This window comes from Pelobates fuscus, chromosome 12, assembly GCF_036172605.1.
Source record: "Pelobates fuscus isolate aPelFus1 chromosome 12, aPelFus1.pri, whole genome shotgun sequence".
Taxonomy (NCBI): Eukaryota; Metazoa; Chordata; class Amphibia; order Anura; family Pelobatidae; genus Pelobates; species Pelobates fuscus.
The window spans coordinates 40771746-40797305 of NC_086328.1; the positions used below are offsets into that span (position 1 = coordinate 40771746).

General features: G+C 40.5%; 1 protein-coding gene across 5 annotated transcripts in view; it reads right to left on the reverse strand.

Moving 5' to 3' along the window:
* CHD9 (chromodomain helicase DNA binding protein 9) overlaps window positions 1–25560 on the reverse strand; it is a 174104-nt gene that overhangs the window by 67727 nt on the left and 80817 nt on the right. For all 5 annotated transcript variants that reach the window (XM_063437577.1, XM_063437575.1, XM_063437576.1 and 2 more), the window contains one exon: window positions 10880–11220. In XM_063437577.1, the coding sequence (XP_063293647.1) occupies window positions 10880–11220 (341 nt within the window). The remainder of the gene's footprint in view (window positions 1–10879; window positions 11221–25560) is intronic.

Here is a 25560-nt window from a genome sequence, read left to right on the forward strand (position 1 = left end):
TATGTAATATTTTTTAGGTTTTTGTTTTTTTTCCCAATTGATGTTTTCCATGTGCATTTTTACTAAAGTGGCCTTGATTAACTGGATTTATACCCGTATAATGCAAGAATATATGGGTCATCCGCAATGTGTGTTGTCTCATTAAATTGTGAATGGTAGTGTATTGAGCAGGGCCCTCAACCCCTCTGTTCCTGTGTGTCCATCCGGTCTAGTTACAATTATGTGTCTGTTAGTCCACCCATTATACAGCGCTTTTGAATTTGCTGGCACTATATAAATAAAATAATAATAATAATAATAATAATAATAATCTAGCATGGCTTACAGGTCCAAATCACAATCTCCAAACAACTGTAAGCTGCACTTTTGTCTTTGTATGTTTTAAGGTGTAGAAACGATAAAAATAAACACCACAAGTGTAGAAACCGCCCCCCCCCCCAAAAAAAAACCAACAACTTGGTTTTATAATCATTCGAGTAGGTTACATATGCTTGACGATTGACAAGCAGGCTGAGACCTTATTAGCGATCACAAAGGTTTCTTCTCAGATCTCAGTCCTCGCAAACAAAGCCCCGCTGTGCGGGTCACACTGGAAATGGAGAGGTTAATGCAACGATAACCAAGTAGCCTCTTGCTCTGTGAAAATACTGGAAAAGACTAAGAGGATAATCATAGGTTTCTCCTATGGAGAACCCAAGAAAATCACGGAGAGAAAGCTGTACTTAAATATACGCCGCACATACTGCAGATCTGATAATTAACAGCTAGGCATGGCATCAGAGGATTGCATCCGAATACAAATAGCTCTGCAGCTCCTGCTTTTTTCAAATCAAAGCAGAGGAGCGACCTTTATTGTGTAGTCAAGGCAATTAGTTTACATCAAAGCAGCGTTGTGACACTGCAGGCACCTAAACTGTTCTATTCCACCTCCCCTCCTTGACGTTATTATCAATCTTCTAGCAGCTTGTCTTTGGAAAAGAAGAGGCAGGTTGGTTCTTGAAAACGAAGCCGCTCGCCCCTGTTCTCCCAGAGAGGCCTTCACTGTCTGTGAAGCTGGAATCTCCTTCCTATGAAGGGGTCGGAAGTCACAATTTTGGTTACGAGAGGGGGTTTTATTCTAAAGGAGATTCTGAAACCTAGTATATGGGACCTTTATACAGTTATTTTTTTTTTTCTTCTATCACATTTTTACCCTTATTTAAAGGGAGATAACTGCCCATTATTTAAAAAGAAACGGCTTATCGCCAATAACCATAACCTGCTAGTAGTTTATTCCCATTTGCTCTAGGAAATGATGTAATATTAAAGGGACACTATAGTCACAGAACCACTACAGCTTAATGTAGTTCAGGGGTGCCCAAAAGGTAGATCTCAAGGTGTTGTAGAGCCGTATGCCTTTAGAATGACAAAGCATCATGGAAGCTGCAGTTTTAAAACATCTGGGGATCTACATTTTGGGTACCCCTAAGGAAGTGGTTCTGGTGTCTATAGCCTGCCCCTGCAGAGAAAAGGCAGCGTTTACAATACTGCCTAGTAACACTTCTAGGTGCAGTCACTCAGATGGCCACTAGAGGTGCTTCCTATTTCAGTGCTGCACTGTGTCCAGCATCTCCACACTGTATGGAGACGCTCAACACTTCCCATAAAGATGCATTTTTGCTGCAGATTCGCAATAGCCTCCCAATGCTTTAAACGTCTATAGTAAACATACTGTGCCGTCACATCGAATTGAAAATAAAACCATTTTTTTTATGTTGGCTGTGTGAGTCACAGCCATGGGAGGAGTAGCTAGTTCTGCATAGACAAAGTGATTTAACTCTTAAATGACAGAATTGAGCAGTGAGACTGCTGGGGCATGATCTACACACCCCAAAAAAGCTTCATTAACCTAATGTTTGTCTTTTTTTCCGTTCTGCCAGAATTACTATTAATGGAAACGTTAATGGGCAACATTATAGTCCTGGCCTATTTATGTCAGCCTCTCACTCCTTCCCTTATATTATGTGTTACCCACCACTTATCTGTCCTACCCTTACTTACATGATTAATGTTTTTTTTTATTTTTATTAAATGCCTTATTTAAAGTCAACTGCCCACCGTAAACTACTGATTAAAAAAAAATATGAAAAAGACAGGGGGAGAGGGTCTCAAAGCAAAATCTACTCAAGACACACAGGTGGAGAAAAATGGTCTTAATTTGGATCCTTGAGATACTCCCATAAAGACCATGTTTAGATTAAAAATTGTAATTTATTCTTGAACTAATTTTTTGGACCTTTATCATCTTATTTATCTCTCAATATCACTTTATTTCGCTGTCCTACAAATGCTGGATGTTACATGAATGTTACATTTCAGGCATCCTGTTCTAGAACCGCAAAACACGCAGGTATCACTACTAGTAAACCCTTTTTTAGTACCTAGCTATAGAGTGTAGCCGGTATAGTTTTTGATCTTATATTACGTTATACATTGCAGATGCACAGTTGGTGGTCTTCAAAATCACAGGTAAAAAAGGAGATTTCCTTTGGTCTTGTATATCAATCCTATGGTTATTTATAAACAAAAATTACAGAGATGTAGTTGAAACCGGAATCTGGCAATGTTAATGGAAAGGAAACATCTGGCATTTGGCAGAAATATTTAAAAAGGATTCTACTAAATATCCGACTGTAATGTTACTAATGACTTCAAGATTCTGTTTGAATAGCCAGAGATTAGGTGTATATATAATGCCGTTCCAAAGCAATATGTTTGTCGTTTTTTTATGGCTTTATTGGAAGGATTAAAGTAGCAATAATGTTTTAGACTAGTTCCAAACCCTGGTACTGTTCTATATTGTGCAATGAGATTTTAAAGTGACAGGAATTGTAAAAAGGCATTTACCGTATATACTCGAGTATAAGTTGAGTTTTTCGGCACATTTTTTGTGCTGAAAAACCCCAACGCGACTTATACTCGAGTCAATGTCTGCATTATGGCAACTTACATTGCCATAATACAGACAAGGGGCTGTGTAGGAGGGGGCTGGCAGGAAGCGTTTACTTACCTCCCCTGTCAGCTCCTGTCAGCTCCCTTCTCCTCCGCGCCGGTCCGGTCAGCTCCCCTGTCAGCTCCCAGTGTAAGTCTCGCGAGAGCCGCAGGGTCATAGCGCGGCCGTGAGACTTACACTGGGACTTGCAGAGGGAGTTGACCGGACCGGCGCGGAGGAGAAGGGAGCGGACAGGAGCTGCAGGAGAGGTAAGTAACAGCTCTCTGACAGCCCCCCTCCACTGAACTGCCAATGCCACTGGACCACCAGGGAGTGATAGCCCCCCCTCCCTGGCCAGCTAACAAGCAGGGAGGGGGGGACGAAAAAAAAAATATGTATAAATAATAATAAAAGAAAAAATAATTTAACAAAAAAAAATTAAAATAATAATAAAAATGCCCACCCCCCACCAAGGCTCTGCATCACACACACACACACACACACACACACACTGCATTCATTATATACACACACTGTAAATAAATATTCAATTAATATAATTTTTTTAGGATCTAATTTTATTTAGAAATTTACCAGTAGCTGCTGCATTTCCCACCCTAGTCTTATACTCGAGTCAATACGTTTTCCCAGTGTTTTGGGGTAAAATTAGGGGCTTCTGCTTATATTCGGGTCGGCTTATACTCGAGTATATACGGTACCACAGAAAAACTAAGAGTGTCCTGCAGTCTTTTGTACTAACACAAAGAAGGGTAACTGCATTAAAATGTTTATTCTATTTGTAAATAAAGTTGTTTACAGTTTGTATGTATGGTGTCTATAGGTGGTAAGGTTAATTTTCAGCATCCAATCACCTGCATGTTCACATTACAACGCAAATTTGTAGAGCTGCAGCACAAATGAGTACTGGAGTTTGGATTTGACCACCTATTTTAATCTACTGTGTATACAAGGGATATAAAAACATTGGGAATATGGCAGACATGTCAAATCTTGTCAGACATTTTGATATGCTCATTATAATATGCAATGTTTTGGTCCGATGCCTTGCTTTCCAAAATGCAACATGAATGTCTTACATGTCAATGCAAGTCACTACGGGACACGTCAAGCACTGTAACCACTTGCATGGGTTGTGGAGCAGCGAGCTCTCTGTCCCTGGCTCCCTTTATCCTATTCATTAAACTTGCAGGGTTTGCTAAAAAGGCTCCAGATTTATGCGCCTGTTCCTATATAATGTTAAAGGGAAAGTAATGTTGCTATGACCGCACAAGACTTCGTTCCTCTCCAGAATTGCTTCCGTAGCTATCTAAGAGAGCTGTTTTGTACAACGCCCATATGATTTCACTCTCATATCATTCTAAGAGACAGCATGAAGAGCACGCATACTTGGCTGTTAAAGGAACACTGTAGGCACTATAATAATTTCATCTCTCTGAATAGGTTATAGTACTTGGAGTCCGTCCCCTCAGTGTTAAACCATTTTCAAGCAGTATAACACTAAATAAGAGTTCCTGGTTTCCCACAGCCCTGGCCCCACTGGAGATATGGTTAGTGCATATTTTACACACTTCCTTCTAGCAATACCAAGTCATATCCGCAATGAACGATGTGATGGGCTGAACGCTGCTTTCAGCCTATCACAGTCACTTACTGCTGCTCCGGTTAATGCTTCCTCATTAGCTCAAGCTGCACAGGGGAACAGAGCCCAAGCTGGAGTACGAAAGGACAACACTAGGTGACTCCAAACACTATAACTTCTCCATCTCTTAGTGAACTGGTTACAGTGCCTACAGTGTCCCTATAACAGTTTAATTAAAATTAAACTAGTAAAGGTACACGTACATTTCTCAAGCCATTTTGTCAATGGAGCCGAGAGTTTCAGCTCATCTATTTTAGCCAATCAAAGTTGCCCCTGTCTACAGCAGCGATAATCTTCAGTGTTAAAGCTTTTCAGCAAATCAAAGGAAAGTGGGACAGAGAGATCCGGAGCTGGAACACAGACTTTTGAGTTAAATCGTGCCCGGGACCTCAATTTCAATTAATTTGTTGTGATGCCCACACTGGTTCTTTAAAAATTAAACTGTAAACATGAAGTCAGTTTAGTAAACAATTGTATAATGGCTTGAAAGAGGGGAGAAAAACAACATTACATTTTAAAATTATTACTGTTTTAAGGAATCCTTTGCATGGCAAAGAACTAATATTTTACGGAACCCGGGAGGATTATTTAGGGCTTGCTCAAAGGACTTTAATATCCATGGGAAAAACAAAATAAAAATAGATCTATAAATAAAGCATTAAATCCATATATGAAGACTTCTCTAGGACTGCACTGTTCCTATGGAATGCTCTTCCCCTCTCTGTTAGACTCTCACCCAATCACCACTACTTCAAATTTTTTTTTGAAAACTTACGTCTTTAGGAAAGCATTTCAATTAAACTGTGAACAGCTTTATCTCCCCGCACCCTGATTCCTCTCCTGAAACGGTCATCAAATCAAAATACTAAGCCGTCAATGAACACCTTTTGTGTCACTATACCCCACTGCCTCTAGCATGTAAGCTCATTGAGCAGGGGCCTCAATCCCTCTGTTCCTGTGTGTCCAACTCGTCTGGTTACAAATACGTGTCTCTTAGTCCACCCATTGTACAGCGCTACAGAACTTGTTGGCGCTTTCTAAATAATACGAACACGTATATACATACACATATACACGCACACATATATTCCAGAGTCCAGACTCTATATAAGTAATGACGTCATCTGATAAAAACTCACTAGGGAAACCGTTTTCAAATTACATCTGGCATACAAGCATCCTTGATTTAACGTATTCGTTTCCATTACATCTAGAATCTAGAAGATTTTCCAATTTAATTATATTGCTCTTGTGATGATAATCGTGTGATTCTAGCTCTGGTAGCTGTACCCAGACACCCAATGCATTCAATTATTTTCTGTGATGGAGAAGAGACGAGCAAGCTGCTTGTGCAGACTGTATGTCAGACACTGAGGTGGGGAATATTATCAGAGTCATGACATCACATGATGCTGCGTCCCTGAGGCCTGCTCTGATGTCAGTGCTCATACAGTGAGGCACCGGAGGGAGGGGGCTCACGTCATTAAGCTTACATTTCCCAGCCTGATAATATCCAACTTCAAAGCAAGAAAATGTTACTGGAACAGGTCTTTTAAAAAAAATAAAATAAATAAATAAATGTTATAAATGCATCTTAATATATAATTAATACAAACAATTTCAATCAATCATTCTCTATTATAAATGTTTGATGAATAAAATGTGCTCCCCACTATGAACAGTAAAATTACTTTATTAATATGCATAATGATGTTTTGACAAAACAAAGGAACAAAGGAAAGGAGCAATGACACCTTGTACGGTTACTGCTGCTAAGTGTGCATTGGTCCATTTAGAGCCTAACGTGTACACGGGACACGCAATGATATGCATTCTGTAGCAGCTTGTTGCTAAGGAACCTACAAAATGTGGTCTGGAAATCTAAAAATAGACAATGTTGTTTGTACTATTTTGCATATCCACTTGCATGGCATTCTGGGAGTGCTGTGGAAACATTTTTTTCAGATCTGCAGTGTATAGGGCAGGTGTTATGAATACAACAGTGCCTTTACTGAAAATTAGGGATCGACCGAAAAAAGGGTTCTGCCGATCACTAGAGTTGATGTTTGGCATATTTCCCCATGATCGGTATTGTAATTTACCGATAACTTACTCACCTCTACCAGTCACCGCACGCCGTGTTTTGCATCCGAAAACTCCAGCCACCAGCCAATTATGCGCTAGGTCGCAACCTCACATCACCTCTTTCTGTGAGCCCCGCATGCGGAGCTCAGCTTAATTCAGGGAGAGGAGACCCTGAATAATCTACTGTAATGTACTGTGCTGGTTGCCAGAGAGTGATAAGAGAGTGTTTGGTGCCAGCAATCACATTCCTATCAGTAACAGCACTGTTCATGCTGGGATATCAGTGACCCCAGCACATACCGGCTGCCTGAGAGTAATAGGAGCGTGATTGTGGTCAATGCAAGATTTGTGCAGAAATTGTGTTGCTTTTTCCCAAACTTTAAATGTACAGAATATCGGCACCAGTTATCGGCAATCAGCCCGTAAGGCTATCGATCTGTTTCGGCAATGAGTCTGGAAATCATTTGCTAACGCATTATATTGGCCATAGATGCATTAAAACTGTAGTTTGAAGTGTCGCTTTTAGAGTGTTTTATAGTTTGTTTTTTGCCTTGATTTGCAAGATTTACTGTGCTGTAAACGGCTTGCTTGTGCAATGCTTACACTTTGCAAGAAGTAATACTGAAAACAATATGCTGAGGTAATCTTTTTTTTAATCAAAGTGTGGTGCAGTGGTTAAGGTGCAAGCAGTGGCCCCAGTGTAAGTAATCAAAGCACTTTAGAGTGATTTAACTGCTTACCTGGGATCCGCCAAGTCACTACCTGCCTCTGCTACAGCCTACGGAGAGATAGAAGCATTCTGAGCCAATTCCAGTGTTGCGGGTACTTTAGCTGCATGCAATACTAACTCACTCCGGACACAGGTAATACGATTTATTTGATGGCCGGCCAGTCTCAGCCAGACTCGTGTCTAAAAAGCGGAGCACTTCGTTGTAACTTAAAGCTTATATATCACAAATGATGCAGTTCATACGTACAGAGGACATTCAAGGGTTACTCCCAAGCTGCAGCCATTATTAACCAGTTAGCAAGCTATTGCTTAGCACTACATGCTTAGCTACTTGTAAGCATTCCTACACACGCGACTTGGTTATAAGTGTTTATACAACAGTGTAACCCTGTAAGGTCATAACCTCTATCACACCAGCGGTGGAGGGCCAAGCTGATTGCATTGCTCATGAGAGCTAATGGAAACTCCAAAGTGGTCTCCTATATAGTGGAGGTAGGGATTAGTACCTGGTAGACCCCAGATAAGGAGACAACACTTCTTGTGGTTATAGTGTTTGGACTGTTCCTTTAAGTTGGAAGCTTTCTCCATGCCTATAATTTTTCCACATAAGATATGATACAAAAAAATAAAATTAAATAAAAATGAGGAACAGAGCACACATATGTACCATTACAAACTTTAAAAGACAACCCAAACAATAAATATATTTATTATAAATACACTGAATGAAAATCCGACAAAGTAAGGATGGGGCACAGGTGACAGCTGTCAGCAAATGAGAGTTGTTTTAATGCACGACTGATTATACAACAAATGTATATCACACCACAAATATTGGACCTCCTCCTGGCATGTTACAAATTTTTCATTAAAACCCAACACCACCTCTCTGCGCCTCCTTAGTTAAGCATATAACATTTTCTATATTGGGGACCAACATAAATCAGTAATTCATTAAGAATGTGTGGGGGAGGGACCACTTCTGTGCCTGTCTGCCAGATATATACCTTTTATCCATTTGTCTTTTTAGGCTAAATTAATTCAGATTCTGAAAATCATTTTTCTAGATGTATAAGATACTCCTGCATCCCTAAAAGCAAATTATTATTTGTTACACTACTAGCACTGAAATAATAAAATAAAAGGGTGTCATGTTCTGCTTTTCCACTGGGGCACTTTTAATAAAGTAACTGTGATCCTAAATTAATTTAAGTTTCAAAGTGGAAGTGCCATTCGCCAATAAATGCTTTTCAGAGCTACCTGGGGTAAGTAGTGCAATGCACAGCATTGCTCAGCAGATTCCAGAGTACACACAAGCTGTCCCAGAGAATCATGAAGTGATAATGATGCTTTGGGAAGCGCTTTCATATCCACGGCAACAACATTGTTTCTTGATGCTCTGGGCATGCACATGCAGAGTCTCAACCGAAGATTAATGTTGGCCGAGTTTGGGGATTCCTTCCATAGTGCCGGCACCTGTGCACACATCCCTATTGGGTGTCATCCGATTTACATGTTTAGCTCGTGCTGTGCCAGGCCATGCATACAATGTAAATTACAAAGTAAAAGTGGTTGGACTGATCCACTTTAAGTGGCTTTCCTGGACTGAAAGTTAGCTTTGCAATGTGCTGGGCACAACTTTGGCACTTACAGAGTTAAGAAAACCAAATATACAAGACAAATAAATAAAAACAAAATGTGTACCCTATACTTTTCAGAGCAGCACTCATACTAGGGCAGACACATGGATGTCAGCACATCCCATTAGATGATGATAATTTGAAACATCATTCCAAAATAATCTCATTATCAAGGCACTAACAAGCTGAAATCGAGCAGTCAATTTCACATTGCATTAACTTGGTAAATAGGATGCTGACACAGGGAATAGACTGATTTCTCTTTTATATAACATTACAATATCTATGTTGCTGTAATGGAGTACTTGGAAGTGTACAATAAATAGATCATGAAACCAGCATAGTACCTTTAACCCCTTAAGGACACATGACATGTGTGACCTGTCATGATTCCCTTTTATTCCAGAAGTTTGGTCCTTAAGGGGTTAAATCACAAAGACCACTGGCTTTGACAAACTGGGAGGCTTCGTAGTGACAGGGATTCAGTAAAATGGACCTGCTACCCAAACATGTTAGATCTCAAGGACTGCTTCAAACAGAGAGGAAATGGACCATCAGATCAGGGTTATTGTCACAAATGTGCAGTAAGCCCGCAAAGTTACACTAGAAGAAGCATCAGACTGGATGAAAGCAACCAGGACCAAAGTCATCACTGGCGGGAGATGGGCCTCTGATAAGGTGTTCAGAAGCTTAACGTTTAATTAGCAACGTCAATGGGTAGTTTTTTGGTTTTTTTTTCGATTTTTGTTCATCGCAATGAAGTTGTTATCCTGGAGCCCCCAGATGCTGCTAAGTATGCTGGTAAGAAAGTGTCCAAAGACTCCAGGCCCCAAAACAACTTAATTGAGATGAAATTGTCATGTGTTTGGTATTGGGGACAAAATATTCATTTACAAACCAATGGGTGCAAAGGTAGCTTTAAACTCGAATACAATATATGGTCAGATATACAAACGTATTCCTGACACTATAGATTTAAATGCAACATTTAGACCCCCCCCCCCCCCCCCTCAGCCAATCCAATGCTTTGCCTTAGGAAAAAATGCCAAGCTGCAACAATCAGCATCTCCTCATCTATAAGGAACATACAGCTCCTCTATGGAGATGCTGAACATCGGTGCTGCACATTGTACAGCACTGAACCAGGAAGCCCCTCTAGTGGCTGTCTGAGTGACTGCCACTGGAGGTGTCCCTATGCAGCAATGCTTAATGCTTACATTAAAAAGCCTAGAGGCACATGCAGTAAACACCAGAACTACATCGAGCTGTACTTGTTTTGGTGACTATAGTGTCCCTTTAAGATTTGAAAATGAAAAACCCTTTTAGTACTTTTTGTTTTATATTTGATCCATTATGTAAAATAATGTTGCAGATAACATACATTTGATAATAATCAATATATAATTAAGAATTTTTAATAATGCATGTTAATTATGTGTTCTTGAAGCCTTTCAGGTATAGATTTCCTTCCATACACACACCACTTTTTGAACGGTGATGAAATTCACACACTTATGCATCAATTTAATATTTTTGGAAACAATTTTCAAATGAGTTAATATTTTTAGAAAAACAGTCAAATAATTTTTCAAAATATAAAAATAAACAAATAATAAAAAAAATGGTATCAATATATCAAAGAATGCTCAACCATTTGAAAAGCTTATCCAAAAAATAAAATAAATAATAAATAAAAACACAACCTAAATTGAGGCCTTATTTAAAAAAAAAAAAAAAAAAAAAAAAACTTTTCAAATATGTTCTATTAAATTAAAAGCAAATAAGCATCCTACCCAATCTTCTTCTTCTCCTTCAGTTTGGATGAAATGCTTGCTTTGGTTCGCTTGCTTTCCTTCTCCTTCGGTTTTGACTTTGCTTTCCGGCCACGTTTCTCCTCCCTTCCCTCAGTAGAGGAGACACTAGGGAAGTTCTCTGGACTCATTACTCGGGGGATATTCCTCTCACCCCTCTCTTTGGCCTTGGCAATAGCTTCTGAGATGATGCGGTTTGCCTTCTCCTGTTTGCTTTCGGAGTCAGCTTTTTTTTTGGGTCGTTTCTCAGAAGTCGACCTCACCTTAGGATTTGACAGTTTGTGGTACGTCCGTGAACCATCGAGCTTTTTGGAGGAGGGAGGCTGTGATTTAAGAAGAAAAAGTGCTGTTAATACAGGGCATGTCAGAGATATTCCATGCACAACAAATACTGTTTATTTACCAAATACCTAAAAACAAGTAATTTTACAAAAATAATAAAAAAAATAGCAGTGAGCCACTGCCTTATTACTCTCCCTAACAACTACTACATACATTTCTTCCCTAGCATCCTGATTAGAAAATCAACCAACTCTTTATTCCAGTTTTAATGGACAGTCTAAGCACCAAGATTAATTCATATTAAGGGAGTGATTTTGAGGTATAGATGCTGCCCTAACAGCAATTTGATAAAGCCTCCTATGGTGGGCAAAACGCATTACTATTTTATTGTAATTTTTTTTTTTTAATCTTCAATAAAACTTTATTTCATTCCTTTATCTTGGAACTCCGCTCTTTTTATAAATTGGATTCTATTTTTCATATCTTATACTTACGATAATAGTGTACACTAGGTCTCTATGCTATTCTTGCTTGACATATGCTTGCTGATTACATCTAAAATCCCAGAGTGAGCAAGAGAGCCATTTTTGGTGCTCGTCTACATGTGAGTGAGATAACTTCTTTGAATATTACAAAACTAGCTGGTAACGTACTTCACCACAGAGCATCTCTTTCTTAATATGTTTTTCTTCATACTCTGAGGGGACACTACAGTAGAACTCCCACTCCAGCATCCACAAGCAGGGATTATACTTGTGGCAGAACCAACCTCGCCACTGCGACTATGGCCCTGGGATGTATTGCCCTTCTAGGAACTGATTTGGGCATATTGTATTTTATTATGCTGCTGCTGGCACTTTAAGAACCATCTGGGGACATACTGTGGAGTTACTGGTTGGCCACCATTGCATGTATCAGAGGCACATGGTGAGAACAATGGATGAAGCACATGGTGAGAACAATGGATGGCGGCCATTTTAACTCACAGACACGGTTTGGACTTTTCTACACGGTGCCATCTCGCCGGTATTTGGTGTACAAAGACATTGTGCAGTAGTTTTAAACTATACAACAGGGGACACATTATACAGTAATTATTTTTCATATAGCCTGTATATGTTCTGCGGAACCTGCATTAAACTGTATCTTCCACACTACTTAACGGATCTGGGTGAATTTTGGATATGTGGTTCACCCAGATCCCCTGGTTCCGAGGATATGGGGTTATTCCATGTTTTGGGGTCCCTGTGATATGTTTCATAAAACTGTATTTCTCTGCCTGTGATAATTATATTACCCATTGTGTCCAGTAATCATATCACAGGCAGAGGGGAGGATTTTGTGTGGGAGTGTCTGTGTGTATTGTACGGATTGATTGGTTGTATTTCAAAACCCTGTGGGCCGTACTATGTTTGTGGATTGTGAATAAAAGGATGCTGTATGTTCCAGTACAGCCAGTTCTGCTTGACCTCAAAATAAAGTGTCGTCTCGTTATTGGGGGAATTGGATTGTATGATGATTGCCAGGAGTGTAAGCTGATTGTATGCTTTTCCTGTTCAGCTGTTTACAGCATTCATATGCTTGAGAGCATTTGTATGCTTCTCGGGTTCGGTGGTTGTGGTGTCTGCTGCAGTGCTTGGAGTCCTCAGGAAGCGCTAGGAGCATCCTTCAACAGAGGTACCCAGTCGGGGTGCCAAGTGATCCGTTACAGTACTGATCAAGCATAACAAGCAGAGCTGACTAATAGCCAAGCGGGATGAGTGAAAAAGGCATGGTTTATGGAGCATCCCGTAGTCCCCTCCAAAGACCCTAACTGTTGTACTCTGGTATATTCGCAAGAGTACAACAATGACGTGGGCTCCTGGCTGCTGAATTGCCAGGAGTAAATATGATCAGCAGGAAGTGCATGCGTATAACTCACCTTTCTCGCAGCTTGGCCTCAGCAGCAATGTCACCATCGGGTGGACTTTGCAAATTATGCAAAGACCCCAGATCGTGACAAAGCTGTTTTAAAGTCTGAAAAATTTGCCAAATGATATTCATGTCTTAATTTAAGATGTATTCTCTTGCAACTGTATTACAAACTTTAATTACATTAAATACAAAAATAAAAAAAAATTAATGATGATAATAATCATGGAGACTGTCTTATTCGCTACACAAGAACTTGTGGAGATTTGCAATAGAATTTAGAATTTTAGGTCAAAATACCAAATAGGAAGATTCTCCAGTTCCAAGTAAAAAAATAACAAAACCCAAGTGGATTAAAACATCAGACATGTTCAACTTAGTAAGATGTCTCAGAGTATTAGAAAAGCCAGGGAAGCGAAACCATGATTGACACCCAGCTTTTTCAAGAAGTTCAGAACCTGGCAAAGGCTCTCTGCATTGATCTGTTTCCTCCAGGGAGCAGAGTCATTAGGCGCATGCATGTCTCTTAGTTAACAGCCCACACACCGAAAAGGCCAGCCTTTTCCAAGAACAATAAATATTCTATAGTAATAAGCATAGCTCGTCCAGAGCACAGTGACATTATCAACACATTCCCAATATGTTCTTAGAAAATCATTTGTAAAATAAACCAACCTCTCATATAGTTGGAGATTCATTTATTGAACATACATAAAAGATCTCCTTAACATTTTGCTAACTGTGCTTATGTAAGGTACCATTTAACTTTCCACCCTCCTCCACATTGTGCTTAATCATGACTTCACATTAAAGTGCATCTGTCATTATAAAAATGGCATGGTGCCTTATTAGAAGTAGTAGCATTTAATTCATGCATTGTGCTATTTCACACAGCTATTATGCACACAGTTATAAAGTTATTAAAGGACCACTATAGGCATAAAGACACCTTTGTGTCAAAGGCCCCGTCCTCTCGGTCCTGTAGTTGAAAACATTGCCGTAAAAATGTCAATGTTTACATTGCATGGCTAAACACATCATTAGTGGAGATCTTCTTTGAAGTCACAAGAAGTGATGCCACGCATATAAGCAAGTCAGACTGACATTCTATCAATGCTTCTCATACGGAGCGTTTGATTTGACAAGGCAAGTTAAAAAAATATAAGCTTAACCATTTTGTTTTTAGGAAAAGTGGTGTGGACAGAGGTCAAGGTCAGGGCTTAAAATTTGTTGTCAAATGCAACTAGCCAGGCCTTAAAATGTACTAAGCACTGCAAGCCAATGTTCTATCCTCCAGTGGCGAATTTCTACTTGCCAATCACTAGTGGGGAGTGGAAATGTTTGAGCCCTGGTCAAGGTTATAGCAGGGAATGTATAGTAAAAAAAAAAAAAATGGAAAAAAACCCTAATATTTTCAGGTCTGTAGGTTTTCTTTAAAAAAAAAAAAAAAAGTTTTAACTTGTCTCCAGACTCTACAGTTATGCCACTGGCATGGTAGGAAAAAACAACAAATATAGTGCTTCCAGCTTCAGGTTATACAGCTTCCCTGCCTCTAAATGCATTTTTGCTTAAAATTCTAGATAACTTAATACTTTGTCAATAAAGAACATTTTACAGCAAAATAAACGTGTAGATGGTCAACCAGTAAAAATAATAAATAACGCATAGGGCATGGTATTTTATAAAACAGTAACCTATAGAATATATTATTGGACAACCCAATTGTGCCGCTATACTATTTCCAGTAGTATCGTTTTCAGTGATCCAGTTCTCCGACAGAAAGGCTGACCTTTATGGATTCATGTCTCTTTTTAGCCTACATAATATCACAGACATGCCACGCTCTGAACTTGATCAAGGAGTACAACAAGGTTTTTTTCCCTATTAGCCCAACTACAGACAAACCAGGGAGCATTCGGTTTGCAGCTTCATCTGGTGCAAAGCGCAGGAATTGCCACCTAAGAGGCCTGCACTCACTAATGAGAACTGCGAACCAGGGCAAACTACTGGCTCAACCCCCACATTGCACAGTCAAGAAAGACCCCACACATTAATATGTATGTGCTGTGTACGCTGGCTGTGTTTAAACATGGCCAGTGCAAATCGCACAAAGAAACACTGCGGGCACACTGAGTAAGGAGAGTAGGGGAGATGTTTTAGGTAGGGGCCCCAGTAGTTCTAAATAAATTATGTTGTGTGTCAGGACAAATAGCTTTTCATTAGGGAAAAGTGGATTGATTGGGTTACCACTTTAGTCCCGTGGATAAGTAGATCATTTTACATTTTCCACAACGCTCCATCTTTAAATGCTTTCAACTTCTTTCTATTTCTTCCAAATTCTTCTGCACCACATCTTCTTCCTCTCGGTTCTGATATAATTTTAAGTGTTTAGGGTTAAGTGTTTCCAAAGCTGGTTTGTGAGAAGAACTGGAATGGTCACCTGGGAATATCCATTCATGCGACTTTAGTCCTCAGTGCTTCTCTAAGAGTAGTATTTGATTGGAACATTGTGAAATGGTCAACCAAGAAGTAAGTGTATGAGACAAACAGGGATGATTTTCATTAATTTACAAAAATCAAAAAATGAATTTTTATGGGGTTCCTTTTTAGTAAATGCTTTCTCGTCCCATAGTGTTCTTTCCCCCCCGTCCCATAGTGTTCTTTCCCCCCCGTCCCATAGTGTTCTTCCCCCCCCCGTCCCATAGTGTTCTTCCCCCCCCCGTCCCATAGTGTTCTTCCCCCCCCGTCCCATAGTGTTCTTCCCCCCCGTCCCATAGTGTTCTTCCCCCCCCCGTCCCATAGTGTTCTTCCCCCCCCCGTCCCATAGTGTTCTTCCCCCCCGTCCCATAGTGTTCTTCCCCCCCCGTCCCATAGTGTTCTTCCCCCCCCCGTCCCATAGTGTTCTTCCCCCCCCCGTCCCATAGTGTTCTTCCCCCCCGTCCCATAGTGTTCTTCCCCCCCGTCCCATAGAGTTCTCCCCCCCGTCCCATAGAGTTCTCCCCCCGTCCCATAGTGTTCTTCCCCCCCGTCCCATAGAGTTCTCCCCCCGTCCCATAGTGTTCTTCCCCCCCGTCCCATAGAGTTCTCCCCCCCCCCGTCCCATAGAGTTCTCCCCCCCGTCCCATAGAGTTCTTCCCCCCCGTCCCATAGAGTTCTTCCCCCCCCCGTCCCATAGAGTTCTCCCCCCGTCCCATAGAGTTCTTCCCCCCCCGTCCCATAGAGTTCTTCCCCCCCCCGTCCCATAGAGTTCTTCCCCCCCCCGTCCCATAGAGTTCTTCCCCCCCCCCGTCCCATAGAGTTCTTCCCCCCCCCGTCCCATAGAGTTCTTCCCCCCCCCGTCCCATAGAGTTCTTCCCCCCCCGTCCCATAGTGTTCTCCCCCCCCCCGTCCCATAGTGTTCTTCCCCCCCGTTCCATAGTGTTCTTCACCCCCCCGTCCCATAGTGTTCTTCCCCCCCGTCCCATAGTGTTCTTCCCCCCCCGTCCCATAGTGTTCTTCCCCCCCGTCCCAAGTGCAGTATTCTTGACTTTTTATGTTATCATTACTATGTTTCATTGTGATATATGATATATAATCATCTGAATTGTTAATGCAAGTATGTCTGTTAAACTATGCACTAAGAAAATTAAAATGATTTAAAAAAAAAAAAAAAAATCTGTGCATCCCTAGTTATTTTAACCATAAATTTGAAATTCACTTTGAATTCTCATTTTAGTAAATAAAGGAACACCACAACACCTTTTGAGTCCTACATTTAAGGCAAGGAAGTAACTTCATCCCTCCCGTCATCTTTCGCCAACGAATCAATCAATTAACAAACTGAAACCAATAGGGAATTTATAAAAGCAATAATTATCAGGAAAACAAACTAACACTGCTTCCATTAGGCAGGGCCCAGGGGAGACACACTTGTGTAATCCCTCTATATATTCTGCCTCTAGGGACACTATGTGCGGACAAAATATGTGCAGACCTTCATGCCTATGTAAGTGCACTGCTTCAGCTGTTAGTGCCAGAAATACCCCAAGACATGCTGCTCCTAGACAGGCTACACAGAGTGCGTAAGCCGAAATTCTTAGTGCCAGAAGTGCCCAGAGACGTCTTGGTGCGTTTACACTACTACCGCATAAAAGAAGCCGCCCTTAAAACTAGCAGGAATGCAGATTCCATGCCTCACATGTACAAAGATGTGCATATCTATGCAGACATCTCAACTTTCCTGGTGAAAAGGAGCAAGGCCTTCGCCACAGAACAACTGCGCCAACACTGCCTTGCATACCGATGGGGATACCCCATCAAGCTGACAGTGCAGTGCAATGGAAAGACCGAGACTCTGATGACTCCCGAAGACGGCATAAAGACCCTCAACAGCTGGGGAATTGAGTCTCGCCCAGAGCCTCGACGGGTGTCGCCAACATGGAGGAAAGCTTGAGGGACGATGAATGAAGGCGTGAGCCTGGGTCACCGCAGCCATGAACTAATAAGCTGCAAGTAACCGTGCTTGCCTATACAGATTAAACAACTGCATGGGTGTGCATTACGGATAGCGTGAGTTTACTATTGAGCAAGTAGGCCACGAGACAAGGGTTTAATATTAAGCACATAGTAGAATGTTGAAGGACAACGGGGCGCTAGGACTAGCGTGGATAATAGGGCTGGGAACAAACCTACGGGCTAAAGCACACTAACCACCGCAGGGAGAGGGGAAGTAGGCCAGGGGCTTACACACAGGTAAAAGCTGACTGGGCGCGCACAGAACAAAATAAAGAGATGACTTCACAGCATACCGATGCCCACACATATACGTGACAGGGTAAGCCACTTATTGACCCACTCAACACACACATACCCGGGTAACTGGGCACCTCCCTTCCTTACTTCTCGAGATTAATGCAACTCAGGGGAGAGAGAGGAAAGCGAGTCAGCGCATCTCCCGGTGGTACACCACCAACTCTGAGCTCACAACACTCCTGGTCACGGAGGTACCCAAATGGCTGCGCTCATATTTGTTTACTGTATAAATATAAATAAAATAAAAAGCAGCTGCTCCGACTACGCACGGACATGCAGATGGCAATACTTGTTCTAAAGCCCCAGCACACGTCCAGCTCTCATACCATCCACCCCCCAGGTCACATTAAGCTTAGTAATGAAATATTTTAGGCCACTGTGGCAAATCTGTCACCAGGATGGAGGCAACTAGTTTTAACTACTTCCCCTTCCTGCACGACTTACATTTCTATATGGGTTGCACACTTGGACCCCGCCATCCTCTGGCCAACGCCCCCACCTTCCTGGGACCAGACTACCCAGGGGAACGGGGAGGAAAGACTTGGGGACACCTCCTCAAGCCTAGCACAGAGCGCGCAAGCTCATAGAGGCGCAATAGTGAGGGGCTGGCCTGGTTCAAAGGAACTGGGCAGACTCCTTGCGACATTAGAACTTGCTGTGACAACACAACTATTATATGTCTATAACCCTCCATGAGGATATACTCTCACAATGTAAGGGGTCTGAATACCCCAGAAAAACAATACTTTTTAACCAGAGACATCAAATCGATGAGAATTTATGTTCTATGCTTACAAGAGACATTTTAACACGGGCACGCGCACTCAAGTACGCTTACATGACTTTCCCAACCAATTCCATGCCACTGTGCCTAACAAAACCAAGGGTACTTCCATCCTGGTTAACAAAACTGTTGCTTTTACTCTGATAGCACAAGAGATAGACCCCGAGGGCAGATATACGATTGTCATAGGGACATTTAACGACACTATGTACACAATAGCAAACATCTACGCACCTAATACCAACCAGCGCAATTTTTTGCACAAAACCATTAAATTAAAACACATAAAACAAGATATCACCATTATATGTGGGGACTTCAAACAGGTCTTTTATCCCACAACGGACACAGCACGAGCAAAAACCATTAGCAGGCACGTCACACTCAAAAAATAAATTAGAGCAATTCGGAAACTTCTGCACGCCCACCACTACTACGATGTTTGGAGAGCGACACACATGGGAGAGAGGGGATATACCTACTTCTCCCCTGTACATAATTCACATTCACGCATAGATGGTTATCTTATGTCAGGTACTAATATGAACCAAATTGAGAACTGTGAGATAGGGCAACTTACATGGTGGGACCACGCACTGATCAAGCGAACGCTTAAAGATAGATTTGACCCGCACAGAAGCCCGTGGAGACTCAATGAATCGCTCCTTAACGATACATACTTTAAAAAGGAATTAGAGCATAAGATACACTACTATTTTAAAGAAAATGTGAATCCAGACCTTCAACAAAGCACTATTTGGCAGGCACATAAGGCGGCCATTAGAGGCATACCTATTCGCAGAGCATCCTTTCTAAAACTTTCCCAATCTCAACTGCAAAAATACCAAACAATATTGGATGACCTTACAACACAAAACCAAATCTCTCCTAGTAAGGATCTGAAAGCCCAAATTCTAGACATCACCAAAAAATTACAACAAATTGCACTAGACAAAGTTACATAGTTACATAGCTGAAAAGAGACTTGCGGCCATCAAGTTCAGCCTCTCTCATATTTGTTTTTTGCGGTTGATCCAAAAGAAGGCAAAAAAAAACCCAGTTTGAAGCAATTCCAATTTTGCAACAAGCTAAGAGAAAAAATTCCTTCTTGACCCCAGACTGGCAGTCAGATTTATCTTTGGATAAAGCAGTTATTACCCTACATTGAAAGATTATATCCTTGAATATTCTGTTTTTGCAAGTATGCATCTAGTAGCGGTTTTAACATATGTATGGACTCTGCTAAAACCACTTCATCAGGCAGAGAATTCCACATCCTTATTTTTTTTACATTAAAAAAAAACCTTTTTGCCTTAGTCGAAATCTTCTTTCTTCCAGTCTAAACGCATGACCTCGTGTCCTATGTAAAGACCGGTCTGTGAATAGATTTCTACACAATGGTTTGTATTGGCCCCGAATATATTTGTATAATGTTATCATAACCCCTCTCAGGCGATGTTTTTCTAAACTAAATAGGTTTAAATTTGTTAACCTTTCTGCATAGCTGATATGTTCCATTCCTTTTATTAATTTTGTAGCCCGCCTCTGCACTTTTTCCAATGCCATAATATCCTTCTTTAGAACGTGTCCAAAATTGCACAGCCTATTCAATATGTGGTCTTACCAGTGATTTATAAAGAGGCAAAATTATTTTCTCATCCCGAGAATGAATGCCCTTTTTCATGCATGACAATACCTTACTGGCCTTAGCCACTGCACATTGTTGCATAGTTTGTTGTCTATAACAATTCCCAAGTCCTTTTCGTGTGTTATCCCTAATTTGCTTCCATTAAGGGTATACGTTGCTTGTGCATTATTTACGCCGAAGTGCATAACTTTGCATTTTGCAACATTATATTTCATCTGCCATTTGAGTGCCCAGTCCCCCAATCTATCTAAATCTATCTGCAGCAAACTAATATCTTGCTCACATTGTATTGTTTTACAAAATTTGTGTCATCTGCAAACACTGAAACATGACTTTCAATGCTTTTTTCATGATCCTTTAGAAACATGTTAAATAGAAGGGGTCCCAGAACAGAACCCTAAGGGACACCACCTGCCACCTCTGTCCAGCTTGAAAATTTACCATTAATGACAACTCTTTGTACTCTGTTTTTAAGCCAATGTTCTACCCAAGAACAAGCATTTTCATCTAGACCGATTGAGTTTGAACACTAGTCTATTGTATGGAACTGTATCAAACACCTTTGCAAAATCCAAATAGATCACATCCACTGCAATACCCTGATCTTTACTTCTACTTACTTCTTAGTAGAACGCAATCAAGTTAGTTTGACATGACCTGTGCTTCATAAAACCGTGCTGATTTTTGCTGCTAACCCTGTTCTTCAAGGAAATCAAGAATATTATCCCTCAATAATCGTTCAAATATTTTCCCAATCACAGAAGTTAAGCCTTAAAGGTCTATAATTTCCAGGCAAGGATTTTGACACTTTTAGAATATAAGAACCACATCGGCCTTCCTCCAATCCTCCGGAACACTTCCTGAAAGAAAAGGTTCACTTATTTCTACACTTAATTCCTTAAGTACCTCTGTTTTCAATCTTACAAGATTCTTTTCTTTCAGGAAGTGTTCCGGAGGAAGGCAGATGTGGACGGAAACAAATTTAGAGAGGCATGGCAGAGGGAACTGGGAGGGGAATTGGATGGCAGATCATGGGCAAAAGCATTCTCAGTCCATAGGGGAGCAACTACTTGTGCATCTCACTTGGAAATTATTCGCAAAATACAATATAGATGGTATATGGTCCCTGACAGGTTATCCAAGGTGTTCCCAGGGGCATCCAATCAATGCTGGAGATGTCATGAGGGAGTGGGGACTATGCACCAGATCTGGTGGACGTGTCCGGATATTAGACAGTTTTGGGAAATGGTGGAGGGGGTGGTAAATCAACTCCTAAGAATCAATTGCAAATTAACACCCGAGCAATGTTTATTATTTATGCATACCACACGCCGTACAAAAGTAGAAGGGAAACGTTTTTTCCAGGTATTGATCGCAGTAGTCGCACTAATCGCAAGGGAGTGGAAAAAAAACACAGGCCCCAACAAAACAAGCCCTAGAGACCCAAATCACCACAAACTGGGAGTATGAGGCCATGGCGTATAAACACATTGCAACCGCAACATGCACCATGGAACCACGTATTTACTGCTACTGAAATGTGAGGAATAGTGACACGCACACAGATTCGCAATACCAACCGGTGGAACCGCCCGTGAAGTCTCACAACTTAGAACAGTTTAGACACATAAAATGATCAGCGCTCAGATAAGAGAGCGCAGAGAGAGAGCGCGGGGAGGACTCCCTTGTTTTCACACCCCTGTTTCTCCCCCCGCCCACAAGGTCTGGCGTATGAGTCGAGGTGGGGTTGCACTGGCAACGGCGTACCAAAGCAGCCACGCCACGTATCTGGCAACCAACTACCAGTAACACACTAGATGCAGGTCAGTGAGAGACAAGGATATCCAATACTGGTAACCCAGGGCCGAGTGGCAAACTAAACGAGAGGTTGAAGACACGACTGACACAACCACATGTAAGATACGGCAGGCCATAAAGCACATAGAATATGTAAAAGTACAACGCTGTGTGATGTTGACCATATGTATGACCATGCAACTTTCCCATTTACCCCGTAACCCTCCCTTCTTTTTTCTGTACCCAAAACTGTAAAAATTGCCAAAAAAAAAAAAAAAAATGGACATAAAGAAACAAAAGTGAATGTTATTCTTTTGGCAGAAGACATCAGCTAAAAGCTATATCCTGATTTAGATGTTTAGATCACGGTTTGGTATGTGGGTGTGAAATATAGACTATGCATCTGGCACTGAATAGATAATTTATCCATTACATTATCAACTATTTAAAAATAATAAAAAAATAAAATAATAAAAAAAAGCGTGACATTTAAATGGTTCTCTTTCACTCCGATAATGTAGGTGTGTGGAGATAGATAGATAGTTTATAGAAAGACAGATTCATTTTTATTTAAAAAAAAAAAAAAGCACAAAAAGATTAATACCATATTCTTTAATGAAATATTAAGCTACAAAACATCTAGAAGTAAATTATTTATACTATTTATTTTCAAAGGATATAGTTATAGCACCCAAGTGCCTAAATTACACAGTCAATGACATTTTCACATTGACAGCTCTTTCAGACAGATGCCTGCTGAGTAATTTGACAACAAACCAAGCGACCAGGAGCAAGATGAGAAAAGTAAGGGCAATTTATATGACAAAATAATATCAGCCATTTAGACCAAGGTGAACGAATGGAAAAAAAAAAAATGCTGTGCAGATTCCATTGGCCAGGAAGGAGGTCTGGAGCACGGCAGGATTAAATATTAAATCAAATCTGCCAGGAAATAATGGCAAACAAGCTCTTTATATGCAAAGTGATGCAGATAGAGCAAGGAGGAATTGCAGCTCATATAAAACACACACACACACACACACACATATACAGGGCTGGAAAAATGTTTTACTGGTCCATTGTCCTATCCTGTGATTAAATCAGATCCTGCAGCAAAAATAAGATGCTTGCCAAAAAATACAAACACAAGCACGATAATATTATTATTGTTCTACATTATATATAAAATGAAAAAATACGTACAAAAAAAATACACAAATACAATTTTAAAATGGACTACGTGACAATATAATAATAATGTAATATGTTCAGTAGTTTCAGTTTGCAGTCAGGTCTTGGCCAGGTGGCCTAAAATAGAACATCCATCACAAGGTTTCAGGAGTGCGGCTGGTTCTGCATTAAGGGCCGAAACCCCTAGTATTTGAGTGCTTTGTTTTCTATTGGTCTTTTAAATTGAGACATTTTTACATTTCTTTTTGTATACTTTACAGTATAATACTTTGAATTTCTAGATATTACAGAGTGTATACACCCACTGTTATAATGATTGTCACAGTCATGCGTTATGTTATATATCTGTCGACTTCTCAATATTTCTAATGGTACGGACTACGGCCTGAGTTTGGAGGAGTTCTACAAGCTACCCAGTTTAGGATGCTGGGAAAACCACATTTTAGTGTAAACCGACCATGGTTTGCATTGCGCACAATCAGTGTTGAGTCTTTGGTTGCTCTTCCAATTCTAAGGATAGATTATTATTTACTGGGCAGTAGGTGTTGTAAATTAGCCATGCTCCAGATTTTAGGAGTTAGGAACCAGCATGCAATGTCCAGTCTTATGGGCACTTGCGCTTAAACTTGGCCTACATGTACATCACCCGTGGTACATATGCCTTTATCAAAGCAGCTAGTGTATGGGGGATAAAAAAAAAAAAAAATGAAAAAAAAAAAGCTATCAATTGTTTGTTAAATTATTATTAATCCAATTATCTCAGAGTCCCACACCATCCAAAATCCTTTTCTTTATTCCCCTGGTTTCATCCAATAAACTAAATAATCTTGTACCCCTCGATTAGCATGACTCCATTCTAGTGGAGATTCGTCATTATAGCTAAGGCAGACTAAATGGGAGGATAACAGATTTACAATAAAATAACCACCTTAACCGTTATAAGCGTTATACCACGGTCTACAAATAAGAAGCCACTGCAGTTACATTTACACCAAATGGTCATAAAGTGCAGCCAACCACTACTCCTCAGAGGGGTGCAACATACTCCAAAGGTAATAGTTCAGGTATGCCTAAGTGTAATTCACTTGCAATATACTGCTCAGGATGTTTTGGTAACCCTGAAGGCAGGAATGTCACATCAAACACAAATAAAACAAACATAACAACATTCTATGTATAGTGTCAAGATTGCAGAATATCACAGTGCAATAATAACAGCTAATACCACAAACATAATTGCACACACAAGTCTTATAAACACACACACACACACACACGCACACACACACACACTTTCCCACTTAATAAATGAATATATAACGAATAAAAAATACAAATAGGTATAAAATGCGGATCCTTTGAATAATGTGAATTCTAGCATCACATATGTATAAATCTATATATAAACAAACACATTAAAGACAGACACATTATATACAGCTACAATGAAACAAGAACTACACATTCTACATATTTGTCTCAAAAAGTTGTAAACATTTGCTCAAAATGCAACAACGTATACATTTAGTTTGTTATTGATGTTGTACAGTATTAAAATCAATTCATACAACGTATACAAAAATAATCTGTAGACCGTCTACACCTAAAACCACGATATTTACACAGCACATTCTGACACAACACAAATAAAGGGCACATACTGTACGCAAGGGCACCCGGGTTTTGTTTGTTTGTTTGTTTCCCTTACAAAATTTACTATTGCAGCACTGCAATCTTCGGCTTTTATTAGTTCTTTCTAACGGCGACACCATCATCTATGCAAAACATTAATTTATTGCCAATGTACGCAGCCACATCAGCACAAGCTGATTCTCCTGAATCTCACTCCCCCCACCAAATAATTTTAAGAGATTTAGAAGAAGAAAAATAAATAAATACAATATTAAAAAAAATAGAAAATAAATATAAAAAAAAAGAAAGAAAGAAAGAAACTGCAGTCTTTTCAATGCCAGATGCAAAATCTGTTGATGCTAGATTTCTATTAAAATCTAAGCACTCTGTTCCCATCAGTAGATCAGAGCAGAGAAGGATGCAGGATAGAGAAATCCCTTTTTTCTCTTGCTCACCCGTCTCTCGGCTCCCGTGGGCAGCTGTGGGCGAAGACAGAGGGGGTATCCACAATCATCTTGAGATCCCAAGGCAGTGGGCGCCACAGGGTCTTGCGGCAAGAATGGAAAGAGAGCACAGCTCTGTCTCAGATCCCACAGCTAAAGGGCCTCCAGCTCAAAGCTTAGAAAC